The following is a 14,601-nucleotide window of genomic DNA, read 5'->3' as shown; positions in this document are numbered from 1 at the left end:
GCAGTCACGCGCCCCGCCCCGCCCCGGCCGTTGGGCAGTCACGCGCCCCGCCCCGCCCCGCCCCGGCTGTTGGGCAGTCACGCGCCCCGCCCCGCCCCGCCCCGGCCGTTGGGCAGTCACGCGCCCCGCCCCGCCCCGCCCCGCCGGAGCTGCGGGAGGCGCCGGGAACGCGCGCGCGCGCCGCCGGGAGCCGCGGCAGGGGCGCGCGCAGCCCGGTGTCTCTAGCTGCTGCGGCGGCGATGGCGGCGGCGGCGGCGGCGGCCTCGCAGCGAGACCCGGGGGATTGGCAGGACTTCTCGGGCTTCCAGCCGTCGGCGGGGGGCGGTCCCGAGGCCGCCCGCGACAAGGGCGGCTGGGCCGCTGGGGATTTGGGGGCGAAGTTGTCCCTCTGCTTCGAGCCCCCGCAGGCCCGGACTGGCGGCGGCGGCGGCGAGAGCCGCGTTCCGCTGCGGGCCCTGACGGAGCAGAGCGCCCTGCAGGACGATGAGTGAGTGCAGGCCCCGGGGCGGGGCGGGGCGGGGAGCGGGAGCGGCGGCGCTCGGGCCGCCCGCGGAGGAGGCCTGGCCCGGCCGGCGGGGGCCGCCGGGGCCGGGGCAAGGTGCGGAGCCGGGGCTCGCCCTGCCCAAGCGCTGCCCCCCGGCCTGGGCCTTCCCCTCGCTCCGGCCCAGCGCCCCTTGATGGGCTGCGGGGCTGAAGCCTTTCCCCGGGGCCCGGGAACCCACCCGCGCCCGGGGGCAGGCGGACACGGCGCGGGTTTGGCAGCGGGCCTGCTGGGTTTGCATCCCGAATTGTCAGGGAAGTGTGCGAGCATCCCGGTGCCTCTTGCCTCCGGGGTAAGAAAAGGTAGCTGTTCTGAAATGCAGCGGGACCGAGGGTAGTACGTGTGTTTAGTTTCTTGCAAAATGCCCGGTTTCGGCGTATGAAATTAAAGACGGAAAGTAGGGGAAGCAGGCGAAGAACAAAATCTCAGCTGCGACTGTGAAAATTGTTGTTTTTTTTTTTTTTTTTCCCTTGAGCAATGGAGCCTTTCTGATCTGTGCCACTTTCTTATTTTTAACACTATTTTACAAGTATTTATACTTGTTACTTTCCAGTAAATTTCAGTCAACTTCATTAAAAATACTGCAGGTTTTCTTTGAGGTAGCTAAGTTGTATGTCTTACTCTAAGAGAAGGAAAAAAAAAAAATAGTTAGAAAAAAAACTAGTTGTCTGTGGTATAAACAGCACAGTAAGTTCAGAAAACCATGAATTAGAGACGTGTTGGGCAGTGGTGAGGCTCTGTCTGCCCTTCTGTGTGTGGCTTGGCCGTCCCGCAGACCCCCCTCTGAGCTTAGCTAGGCAACCACTCCAAACGCGCACCCACAGCATAGCGCTTAGGGGCAGGGTTTGTTAGCTGTCTTGAGGCAGCAGCCTACAAACAGGGCTGCTCTGTTTCAAAATTGGAACTGGTGTGCCAGAATAGGGCTGCGTATGCAAGCCTCGGGTCTAGGCAGAGAGGCTGTACGCTGTAGGCATGGTGAAGATCAACCGTGGGCAAGAGTGGTGGGCTGAACTCAGCAAAAATACTTCTAAATTCATGCAAAATTTTATTATCGTTTGTGTGCGTTCGTTATTCTGTGATAAATGAAAAAAAAAAAAAAAGGAAAAAAAGTTATTTGGCTCATAATTTGGCTACTTAACCTCTGCTGATTCCTGATTTTAATGTGTAAAAGGCAAGGAAAACGGGAGTGACACTAGGAATAGAATTTATAGCTGATCTCAAATTTCATTAAAGGAAGGATTCATCCAACCCCCAAAAAGATTTCGGGTATGGTTTATAATTAATAATGAAGCTGTCTCTTCATTGCATTGTTTTATTTCATCACTGTGCATACTTTGCTGGTTTAAAAAGGGAAATAAATTACGTTTCTCAGGAAACATTTTCTCTTAGCTTCAAAGCATTATAAAAATATAGTCAGTAACTTGTAGATAAATATTTAGGGAGGAAAAAGTAGTCGTTGATAGGAGTAATTATCATTATAAACACATTTACTGTTGATCAGTTGCTGCTTTTTTTAAAGTCTACATTTTTGTTCCGTTATTCCTCTTTCCAGGATTTGGAATGCTTTGACTGATAATTATGGTAACGTAATGCCAGTTGACTGGAAATCTTCCCACACCAGAGCTTTGCACTTGCCAACACTGAATCTTTCAGAAAAAGGGGTAAGTCTTGATCACAGAAATACCTTCTTTGGATCTTTTATAGTCAGCAGGGAAATAAAAGAATTTGCACATGTATACAAGAGTGTTGTTATTAAATGGCTTAAAATATTTTCAGTACTTAACATCATACATGAGAGGTTTTTAAAAATCAAAACATCAAACAGCCATTGATGTATGTTTGCATGTCTTTGGGTTGGGATAATTCAGGGTTAGTTTTAGAGTTCACTAGAGCCAGAGCACGATAGAAAAAACTGTAAAATGAGGAAGTGTTTAACATAAAATCTTTCTACTGTCTGTTTCATGTTGAACACTATTCTTGGTAAAGGAGAAAAAGAGGCGGGAGTATTCTTATCTAGTAAATCTAGCATTAACTTCTTTTAAGTTCATCTCATTCTTCAGTCAGGTGGAGACTGAAGTGGCTTCTTTTACAGGAAAGGTGACCCAGGAGACACTGAAGTGCAAGAGTTTGATTTGTTTTGTTTTTCTTATTTAAAAAGTAGGGTAGTTGTCTGAGGAGGGAGCAGGAAATTAATTGCTTCAGAAAGGCTTATAAAAAGGGTTGTCCTCTGATCTCCTTAAAAGTGGATTAAAACACTTCAGGAAGAAAAGCTAGGAAGAATTCCCATCTCCCAGGTCTTCTGAGGAAACAAGTGGCTTATCTTTTAAACACAGTGAAGTTGAGTTATACTGTAAAAATATCTCAGTGTGTAACCTGAGAATAGGTAATGCTTTGACTTCTGCTGACCGTTATATTATCCACAGCTACTTTTTACTGTGACAGGAACAGTTTGTTCTGCTGAAGAGGATACTTTGGGGTTCAGCAAGGGAATATGGCAATTTGGAACTCGCTTTATCAAGTCGAGTTTGATGGTTATCCCTTGAATTTGGCTTGTGTTTATTCTGATTTTTGTTAAAATGTTTGTTCAGATTTTCTAAGTGGTTTTAGAGTAATTAAATCCTTACACTTACAGTAAAGGGACTTACAATGCCCCATGCTGTGACCTTGTGTGACTGAAAAATGGAGTGGAAGAACGATGAATTTCTTGATAAGGAATTAAGTGCAATAAAAAAAAATGTTTTGTATAGTTTTTGTAAGTTCTTTGCAGGAAGTGATGAAGGAATTGCATAAAAAAATGTAACATAGTGTTGCTGGATTAGAAAGAATTTTAAGTATGCTCTCAGTAGATGGAAAATCAGTTTATGGATTAAACACGTCTCAGATTTTTTCAGCTTTCTCTCCACCTGGCATGCCTTTTGATGTGTAAAGCCCATCCGTTTGGGAGTGTTTGATATACTACTTTTCTACTTCTCCGTGTTTCAGCAGTATTTCTGGATATGTGACAGCACATACGGACCAGCTAGTAGCTTGTTTTAACTTCTTACAATGAATACTAACAGCTAAGCAACACTTCCTTGATGCGTTTGAAACTAATAATCTGCTGTTGAAGTTGTTCTTAAAGTATTTCTTTTCCTGGCTTAGTAGGGAAAAAAACATAAGGCGAATGAGGCTGATTCATCTAATCTTTGTTGCTTCACATCTCAGATCTATGAACACTTTTCTACAGCTCTGACGGTGAAAGAAGTAATTGGGTGGATGTGTTGTACAGTGGTACAAGGAACAGGATTGTGCAATTGCTTGTTTACTGTATTTTTGTTAGATGACTTTTAAACAGGTCATTCCCTGGTAGGAGTGTGAGAACAGAAAGAGGCAGGGAATGTGGCTTGGTGGAAGGCCGTGTGGTCCTTTTGGCATCAGCTGTATCTTGGGCTGGATTAGGTGGTTTATTATTTTAAATTATCAGAATATATTCTGAGAATTGCTGAAAATGTCTCTGGGGAAGTCAGGAGGGAAAGCTGACCTCTTAGATAAACTATTATCCCTGCTTACTATCCCATAGTTGTTTTCATAATCCTATATACGTGGACAAGCATTTGAGGACTACACAGATGGTAAAGAATGTCAAAACTGGGATGTATCTGTGGTGTAGGTGCACAGATATTGTTAGTGGAGCCCTGTCACTGCATGGTTATTGGAATTCAGATTCTGGAAAAAAGTAGACATTTGACTTCATTCTCATGGCTAAAGAAATACAAATTGTATGTTTTCTCCTCTAGACTAGCTATCTGAGGATAACAGGTAGCATCTTCAAAATTAATCTGAAAACAATTAAGTTTTCTGAAGAAGCTGGAAAAATTGGAGGAATTACAACAAAAATTGAAAACTAATATAGTGCGACCAAGGACTTCATACAGCTAGTCATAATGCTTGTAAATAAGCCCCAAGATTAGTTAAAACGATTGAGCTCAAAATGTCAAGGTTAGGGGTTGCAGCTGTTGAGGAGAGAGGGGCTTTCCTATGGTGGTTTGTCTGGAATCTAGTAATAGACAAAGTGCAGAAAAATGCAAACAACTTTGTAAAGAAACTAGAGTATGTCACTGTGTTGAGAGTAAAATATGCCTGACTAATTACAAAGGGGATTTAAATATTTTATTTTATTATACGTACATCCTTGGTTTTGAAGGATGAGTGTAATTTGATGATAGATATGTGGGAACAGCATTACTTCTGTTTCTTTTTGAAAAGACCCTGACATACTCAACAATATACTTTTAAAATAATCTGGGGTGATAACCATGTTCTGTTTTTTAAAACCACCTTCTTCATGTCTTTTAGGTGAAAAATTAGAACTATAAAAGCATGTAAAATAAAAGGTTTCTGTAAAGTCAGAGATTATAGATAGGTTTTCACCCCACACTGACAAATGTTTATCTTCATTTAAGATTTAAATGTCTACATTGGATTGAACATCTACAATGACTGCCTGTCATTGTGCATATATGCAGATATCTGCATGTCATTGTGCGTATGGTCTTTATATGCTGAGGGTATTTAAAGACTGAAAGCTATTTTAACTTTATCCAATTGCAGTTCTGATTGCTGTTGTTAAGGTACTTCATTTTCTGGGTGTTTGAGAGCAGGAATCACTGATTCCATTATTAAGGTCAAGGAATCTGTTTCATTCTTAAAATTCAATATTAGTTCCCGTTGTTTTTTATATAGTACATGTATTTTATATATATACTCACACAAATGTGTGTGTATATATATGTATATAAATACACATTTTCATGCTTTCTAGGGAAATGATAATTTGAACCTTGACCTGTCAGATGACGAAGAGCTGAGAGAGCAGTTGGATATGCATTCTATCATTGTTTCCTGCATCAATGATGAACCACTCTTCACAGCAGAGCAGGTAAAGTATTCAGCAAAGACAGTGTTATTGGTGTAGTGTTTTCTTTTAGTCTGTAATTACTTTTTGATCTTCTTTCTTGCTGTTCAGCGTAGCTAAGCTTCTTGGTTGCTATTTATTTAGGGTTGTAATAATGTGTGAGATATTACTGCATCATTCGGATTTGAAAAGGATTCCAGTGCTTCAGGTGAGATTGATAGTCCAGGGTCTTTGAAACCTTTATACATTTCTTACCCTGAATTAGTCAGAAATACTACTGAGTTAAATATATGTGTTAAGAAGCAAAAATATTTTCACAATATTGGTGGTATTGTAGAGTTTGTAGTTTTCCAGCATGACTGTGTGGCCATTCATATCTTCATGTGACTTCGTGGTTAGCAAGAATTCTCTGAAGTTTTTGCCTAATACGAGAGCAGATCAACAGTTCTACTACTGAGATTTCAAAGTCTTCTATTCCAAATCCATGGATTTACTTAAGTTATCTTGAAAGTTGCTCTTCTGAGTAAGGTTAATGGCTGTCCTTTAAGATCCTGCTTTAATAAGCAAATGCAGGAATATATTTCCTTGTTGTTTAAATGGTTACCTGTGAACTCTGATGAAGATGGTTATTAAGAGTACGAGAGACAGGATTTCTTGGAGTGCCTCAGCTCTGTTTTACTGTGAGGTGGATCTCGGCACTGTCTACAGCCTTTAAACCTGTAAAAGTCGATGTGTTATTCAGCTGTTCAGTTAATTTAGCCTGTAGAAATATGGTCATATCTATAATGAAAAGTAAGCTCAGGATTTCTGTTCTCATACTTTCTGTCTGGCTCAGGTCTTATGCCCAGGGATCCAAATTAGCTTAGGTTTTATGATGGATCAGTTCAAAAAACTTCTCTCTTTTTTTTTTTTTTTGCTTAGAGAAGTGCAGTGAAATGGGGGGTGGAGAGGTAAATGATTTTTGGTTTTATTTTATTTTCCTTCAACTGAATACTCAGGAAAGATATCCCAGCTCTCTCTCTAGTTCAGTTCTCTTAAGCAGAACCATGTATGCATTCATGTAGAAATAACTGTAGTTTCAACACACTGCTTGTTAGGAGACCACCACTTTACCTTGGAAACGTAGTCTTATTCTCAGAGAGCATGGATGGGGAGGAAATGTCAGTATGATTTCGCTGATTCTCTTCCATCCAGTCTTGGTATTAGTTCCATCCAGCAGCAGCTTAGCTAATTGAAATTAAAACAAACCTTAAGCTCTTAACAGCTTTGCTTCAAATTGCAGGCTGTTTCTCTTCATGCAGGAGGGTTTTCATGAGGGTTTTCATTTTTGAAGGTGATTGAAGAAATAGAGGAAATGATGCAGGAATCACCTGATCCCGAAGACGATGAAACGCCCACCCAGTCGGATCGGCTCTCCATACTTTCCCAGGAAATTCAGACGCTCAAGAGATCCAGTACAAACAACAGCTATGAAGAGAGTAAGTGATATTTATTTAGTGTTTTACTCTTATGCTTATTGAAAATAGTTTAAGGGATGTTTGCCATATGTTTGATTAATAACAAGTCCTTCTTATGAAATATCTGCATTCCAAAATACTTTCAGAATGCCTTGAAAGAGTAAACTAGATGTAGAACATAAATAGAGGACTCATCTTTGTCAGCTTTCATAGCTTAGAATAAAAACAAAATTTGATGGAATTTCAAATTAAAGCAAATATGCGGAAGCTTGATTCACTGAAATGAGGTCCCTTCATAGGTAAGGTGATAAGTCAATCATTTTTATTAAACTTTATTAATTTCTTTGGTTTAAAGTGAGACACTTTCTTGAGGCCAGTACACTGATTAAGATGATTAGCTAGATCTCTTGAAAGTTGTGCAGTAAATAAAGAAAATGGTGCTTCTTTGATACTGTTTCAGTCACTGCAACATATCTTGATATACAATAACACAAAAATAAGGCAACCCTTGCTTTTTATTTCCCATAAGGACCTCGCATATTTTTCTGTCCTCTCCTTCCATTCACCTTCAAAAAGGTTAAAAGTTAAAAAAACCCTCTGTATCTTCTACTCAAATCATCTGTTCTTCTCTATACAAAAGGAAAGGAGAAATTACATGTATAGTTTAATTGTATCATATTGAATTTTATGTAAAAGAAACCTGCAATTAATCAGTTTCTTGATGGAAATTTGTTTCATCTGTCTATTTGTCAAAATCAATTCTAGAAGGTGATAGGAACACCAAGAATACTTGCTAGAAGACCCTTCTACTTTGGTCCTTCTTACAAAGCTTAGTGCTTTCTTTCCTGTAGTCTGGGTCAGCATTATAAACTCTGTAGAAAATTCAGAAAACTGGCTGACCTTTTGTGACATGACTTAGTTTCTGCTAAACTTCAGATTTATGGAGGAGATCCCATTTTTGTGGTTACGCTGTTAGCTGTCTCAACACATAAATTTTAGGAATGTGGAAGCAAAGTGTATCCTGCTCAGCAGGGCTTCCTGCTTTTTCTGACAGTTCCATATGTCCTTAGGTTTGGAGCTAACCAAGCTTGCTTGGTATATCATATCTTATTTATTTTGCTCTGCCTCAGGAGTTCATCTTGTCTATTGCATCTTTATGGTTTAAAGGTCAGCCTTGACCAAACAAGGCCTTGAGTTACTTTGGCAGATAACTTAACTTTGCTTCACCAGTTTCTCAGGATCTATTTTCATGTTTTTCAAGTCACTTTTATGAAAAGCTCCTGCTACCTTTTTGTGTGTGTGCAAAACTTCTTGAGAATTAGTCTGCATCTCTGAAATTGTTGCAGTGTTTTCCTAGAAATGGTCTGGCTTTTATAAAACAAGTCAGAGGTCTTAATGTTTAGGATTGAGAGCAGGAAATCAAAGCTTGTATTTATGTTTTTCTTGGATAGGAAAAGACACGTATTAAAACAGTCCAAAAATAAAACTAGTTACAGTTCTGGTTACACAGGTGAGTCCTTTAGCCTACATATCTAAGGCTTAATCCCAGTAGTCTTCTGCATTTCAGTTGCTCTGTCCTCTCTCACCTGTGTTAGCTGAGTATTTCATATGTAGTCCTTTTGTAGGCTTTGATAATGACAACTGATCTATCATAAACGAGTCAGGATTGCACTTGGGTAATCTGCACCTGTGGTTTTGGACCAATTGTTTCTTAGGCTGTGAAACTGGTTCTTAAGTGTCAGGATTCACTGGTGCTCTCTTTAGTCCTCTAACAAAAAACAAAACGGTGGTGCAACCTATGCTTTTTAGACTGTGCTTTGTGCAGATGGAACTTATTCATATTAATTTTTACCACAGAGTATACTCAGTGTCACTGACTGCAAGGCCTGTTCTGTGACTTGCACCCACAGTGAACCAGATAATCCTGTTGCTGAATGCACCTTTCTTCCCCCTGCTTATGTTTGAGTTGATGTTGCTATTTGCTGTTTCTGACAACCAGGAGTTGACTTTGCAAAAAGCTAATGCTATGGTAAGACCTTCCGTGGTATGTGCCATGACTGTGTGCACAGCCAAGATCTGGCTTACAAGTAGAGGCCATAACTTGTATGCTACGTACTTAGAATAGTTTAAACAACAGTATAGACAATGTGTGGTTCAAACTACTTGAAAATTAGATCCTTAAGCATATGGTACTGTTATACTTTTTGAACAGTACCTAAGCTACTCAGAAAAACTGTGTCTCCTTGCTGGAAAACTGCCTTAACAGGTTTCATTGCTTTTTCTTTATTAAGTGACAAGGAGCTTTCTCCGATCGGTTTTCCCTGCTGTAATTTAAGAGAGAAAAATCACATTTCACCTATTACCTTTGGTGCTTTTAAGAGCTGCACTGTTTTTGGAGTGTGGGATCTTACTTGTATTTTTCAACACTTGTCCATAGACACTTTCCCTTACAACAGTTTTTTTAGACATGGCATTTACTAGACTGATTCAACGTAACCAAATAATTTCAAACATTTATGCAGTGTCCTTAAACAGATCGTACCCTTCAGTGTAACCAGGACTAGCTGTTTCTCAGATGCCAGTGAAAATGTTCTTTGACATAGCAACTTCTGGGACTTACTAGCTTTCTAGGTGTGTCAGACTTAATTGGAAATGGAAGGCAGTCCTCAAAGAACATGCTCGCTTTTAACCCAAGCAAGCCTCAGCACATTCTGCTTGGTCATAATTTCATTCTTTAACACATGATCCAATAGAACCTTTACAATGCAAACCTAGAGGGTTTCTTTTGTTTCCAAACTGACATCTTACAGGCTTCTGACCAATTGATTTAGTTTTGACTAATTGATTCTCATGCTTATTTTTGATTTACAAATTTTGATCTACAGAAATTTTGATCTACGTCTTTGTTTCAGCCAATATAAGGCCATGCTTTTGACTACAATCCCCAGATAAAGAAAATTTGGAGGATTGTGTTGGTTTTTCTACTAAATGCATCTAAAAATATTGCCATAAAGGCTTGGCGCAAGCTTTTATTAATATGCATGCATACCTTATAAATATCCCCCAAGAGGATTCCCATGTTCATGGAGTATAGTTTCTGTATTACTGTAGGTGAAAAATCCAAGGATTCCAGAAATGCCAAAGTTTTGATGCTTTTGTCAGAAAATATGGAGACCTTTTACTTTGAACAGTGAATGTAGGTGGAAAGTAATAGTTAACAGACATGTCAGTGTTAAAATGTTAGTGCTTACTTCAGCTTCCTTAACTACAACATGCTCTTCATATTTGCAAATTATTGTAGTTTTTCAGACATAAGAAGAAAGTTTAACCATCTTGTTGCTAATCTAGTTGCTTCTGTGATGTGTTTATTTCTTTAGGAATATTGTTTTGTTCTATGTAGTTTTAGAGCTGAATTTTTTGTTTTGAAAAATTTCAGAGTACTTCTTTCTTGTAACTCCCACAAGTATTCTTATGCCTAAAATCTTGACAGATTACTTTTTATATGGACTATTTATAGGAGTAAAAAGATTGTCTGTTGCTGAGTTAAATGAACTGCTAGAAGAAATTGAGACTGCTATTAAGGATTATTCTGAGGAACTGGTACAGCAGTTGGCTCTACGAGATGAGTTGGAGTTTGAGAAGGAAGTGAAAAACAGCTTCATTTCTGTCCTTATTGAAGTACAAAACAAACAGAGAGAACACAAAGAAACAGCAAAGAAGAAAAAGAAGCTGAAAAATGGTAGTCCTCAGAATGGCAAACAAGAAAGAGGTCATATGCCTGGAACAGTAAGAAAATTTTTATAACTATTTATACATTCAAAATATTTTTTGTTTTTTCCCCATGGGAAGTCCTAGATTATATCAAGATATGTGGTGTACCTGCTTCCATGCCTTCATTCGCAAACAAGGCTTAGGCACTTCCTATTGAGATTCTTTTTTTCACAAGGTCATACAACATGACCTTCTCTTCTCATAACTCAAAACAGATTTTTTTTTTTTTTTTTTTTATTGGTTAAATATTAGCCTGGAATCAGCATACCTTTCTTGCAAAAAATGCTGTCTTTGGTTGTACTGCTGGGTGTTCTGCTGTCAGCAGGCAAATTCATTTATCTGTTTGGTTTCACTGTGTTAATCTTGGTATGTGTGTACTGTTAGTCTTGAAGGAAAATCAGTATTATTGTTGGGGTAGTTGTACAGATATTTATTGATCATGTTGGGCTTTAGGTAGCAAAAAAGCGAGTCTTACCCTAGATCTCTTGAAACAGTGATAGAGTTACTGTGTCCAGTGAGAGACAGGTGAGGCCAAAGTGCAGTGTAGGTGTACAGGGAGGAGATAATTTGCTTTGTTCTTTGCAGAACAGAGCAACAAAAGGAAAAATGAATGTCATTCAGACAGAGTTTGAATAATAAGAGGCAAAGAATGAAAGAAATTAGGTTAGTATGTTGTCAATGCAATTTTTTCTTTCTTATCCATCTAGTATAATTTTGAATTACTTAAATGGGATATTAATGTTAGAATTTATTAGGGTCTCTTACAGGATGGAGAAAATTTATTCCAAGGAATAAATATTTGTAATGATCTATTTCTAAACTTAGAAGAATAAGATACCTATTATATAACCCAAATGGAGTTCTGATCTTCTCCATCTAATGGAAAGTGTGTGTATATAGCTAAGTTTTAATGGAACTCTAAAAAAGTATATGTCTGGAAAACAATACAAAATTGTCATCCTGTTGCAAGAGCATAGTGAAGAGTTCAAATGTACTCCTTTTTTTGGTTTTCGGTCACGGGAAAACAAAAAGTGGTAATCTAACTAGAAAGAAAAATAATTACTTGGTTTTGAAACTTGAGTCAAGTGCTTCATAAGCTATTCTGGTTGATTTCAAGTTTAGAGACTTGAATGATGCTTTCAAGTATAACTGTACATGGTCCCAATATAAGACATTTTCATACTTGGTTGCTTCAAGATATAGATGTGTCAGATTGCCTTCTGAGAGGGATTGAACAAACCAGCTCCCAAGTAAGACTGTGGGATGGGTACATGTGGTTCCTTTGAAAATAGCTTTCGCTGTCACCAAGTACAGATTTGAGAGCCTTCTCCCAGAAAGAGGTGTAAGCTTCTTTCCTTCGATGCTCCTTTTTTTTCTTTTTTTTTCTTTTTTTTAAGGAAGTGCTGAGAATGTGAATACAGATAGTATGTTCAAGTAACTTTATAAAGAGTGAGTTTCTGTTAATAAATAAGGTATAAATTAGTAATTTTATTAACTCAAACTGTAAAATCTCATTTAAATACAAAGCTTGGAAGTAGAGTTAAATTTATGTACTATAAGAAAATCAATTCTCTTGTAGATACTATAATTGAATTTTAATAAATAGATGATTTAATTCTTTGTCTTTGATGCAGTCTTTGGGTAAATCACTTTCTTAAACTTCTAAAACTTTTACCTGTCTCACAAGGGCAAACTGAGAAATAATGAAAAATAGTCAGGGCTTGAAGATAACAATTCCCTTAAGCAGGGCATCTTAAAAGAGTTAAGATGGCTTTGCAACATCTATGTCTTATTTACTGACCTCATTGTGCTTTAGAAAGCAAATGAACACTATTCCAGCACATTTTATTCCCCTACTCCCACCCCTCCCCAATAAATACTTTCAGATGAGTGTGCTGAGGGGTGCACACCATACTGCTCTGTGCCAGCAGCTTGGCAGTTTCTTCTTTTTATGTTCTTGTCAGTTACCGATTTTTATATCTTATGCTAAACATCAAAATTGTTTTGATTTTTTTTTTTTTTTAACTTGTTTTCATCAGCAAGCAAAAAGGGTTACAGAGTTCAAGAAAAAAACCACTGTGGTTGGAGTATATGTTAATTTTTCTTTATTTGGATTCCATGGTTCCATGTGGTAAAGCTTGAAATTAATAGGAGTGCTTTATTAACTAATTGTGTATATTTTATCATATTACAAAAAAATGGGGAATACTAATTGTTGCTTCAGTTGTGGAAAAGGAAGCATGAAAGCATGAAGTGTTTTAAAGAGATAGAGCTGAAAATGACTACTTCTGAACAGTGTTTCTAGCATGTGCTTAAAATCTGAAAAATTGGTATCAGCAGTGTCTCTAAAAATAAGTTGTTCAAACACTAATTTTAAAGGAGATTATACTGTGAACTACACTTTCAAAAATACTATTTTTTACATTTCAAAATGAAACAGCCTTGAAAGGCAAGTCTTAATTATTGGGTCTACACTGTGAAGACTTTGTTTGATTAAATTTTGAAGTAGATACCCTACTTAACTGCATAAGATTTGCTTTTTAATTATAAAAATTAAGTAGGCGAATAAAAAAATACAAATGTGCTGAAATACGTCTTAGAGCTGGTCTTTGTCATTTGTCTTTTACAGTCTTGATAAATGCTGATTAATAGTCTTCTGAACTTTTCCTGTCCTTTTTTTTCCTTCGGCTATGTTTTCACTACTTTTAGCGCTTCAGCATGGAAGGGATCTCAAATGTCATACAGAATGGCTTCCGCCACACGTTTGGAAACTCGGGTGGAGAGAAACAGGTGCTGGGCTATCTTCTCTCTTTTCCTCATTCTTTGCCTACACTTTTGGTAGGAACTAAGATCTTGAAAATTGACATAGGTGAAGATGAATGATGAGACAGGAAAAAATAGGACAAAAATTGTGGAACCTGTACTCTTTCCCTGCCTCAGGACTCTAATCGGCCTACAGTCTCTTTCTCTCCTCAACAGCTCAAGACAGTCAGGGCTTGATATCCTGATGCACTGAAATAATAACCCTTGTATCTTACCCCAGACTAAACATCGATTTTAACATAACACGTGCTTCAAATACATTGCCTGTATGTAGAAATCTAATATCCAATTGAAGAATGTAACAGGTTAGGCATAACATTTCAGCCTTCAGCATTAAGAGCTTGGGTAATATCTCCAACTGAAAAAAAGATTTTGTTTTCTTTTTTCTTCAGATGTTCAGAGCTAATATATCTGAAATCAGAGTAGCATCTGGGAAATGCATGGACTTTTGCCGTTGAAAACTGCATGATGTTAAAAGCAGCCAAATGTGTGCAGTGCAAATTACTGATACAAAATACATAAGCCATAAGCAAGTTTGTGTCTTTTCATTGACTGTTTAAATGTTGAAATTTAAACACAGCACAGAGACCAAGCTTCAGTGTAGATGTTACATATACCCAAGTATCAATATTCTTATGCTTTATTTCAAAGTAATACTTAATTGTTTGTTTCAGAACTGTAGTATGTATTTTATTAAATGCAGTCTGTGTTTCAGTAAAGTGTTAATGCTTTTGATATTGTTTAGGCTTTTGGCAAACATTACAAAATATTGACATTTTGCATTATTTAATGCATACCCACACATTACAGTTTTTACAGTTGTGTCAGAGTGTGTTGTTTTTTTGTTTGTTGTTTTTTTTCCCCCCCCCTCCACTCCTGGTGAGAAGTCACTTGAGGCAATAAACTGCCTGGTAGTTTAGAAGTCATGGCTGATTAGGCTTTTGTCTGGAAGATGACTGAAGTATCCTGCAGAGGATTTCAGGAGGTAAAACAACTCCTTTCAAGTCATCCCTGAATCACGAGGTTAGAAATCATGGTCTTACCCTCTTTCTCAAGCAAGGTACATGTATGAGAGTTTATGAATACATAGATCCATCTATTTGTCCCAGTTCTGT

At 38.4% G+C, this 14,601-nt stretch overlaps 1 protein-coding gene across 2 annotated transcripts in view; it reads left to right on the top strand.

Annotated features, from left to right (window-relative positions):
* Positions 1–142: 142 nt before the first annotated feature.
* The window catches only part of FEZ2 (fasciculation and elongation protein zeta 2), a 29,212-nt gene continuing 14,753 nt past the window's right edge, over positions 143–14,601 (top strand). Inside the window, exons 1-6 of one of the 2 annotated variants that reach the window (XM_033011067.2) lie at positions 143–487; positions 2,094–2,202; positions 5,343–5,459; positions 6,769–6,913; positions 10,410–10,678; positions 13,373–13,453. In XM_033011067.2, the coding sequence (XP_032866958.2) occupies positions 240–487; positions 2,094–2,202; positions 5,343–5,459; positions 6,769–6,913; positions 10,410–10,678; positions 13,373–13,453 (969 nt within the window). In that variant the 5' untranslated portion in view covers positions 143–239. The remainder of the gene's footprint in view (positions 488–2,093; positions 2,203–5,342; positions 5,460–6,768; positions 6,914–10,409; positions 10,679–13,372; positions 13,454–14,601) is intronic. The other variant, XM_033011068.2, reaches the window with a different exon arrangement.

Source organism: Tyto alba, unplaced genomic scaffold, assembly GCF_018691265.1.
Source record: "Tyto alba isolate M040663 unplaced genomic scaffold, T.alba_DEE_v4.0 Super-Scaffold_16, whole genome shotgun sequence".
Lineage (NCBI taxonomy): Eukaryota > Metazoa > Chordata > Aves > Strigiformes > Tytonidae > Tyto > Tyto alba.
The sequence above is the reverse complement of the archived record's forward strand: the minus strand, read 5'-3'. Positions and strand labels throughout refer to the sequence as shown.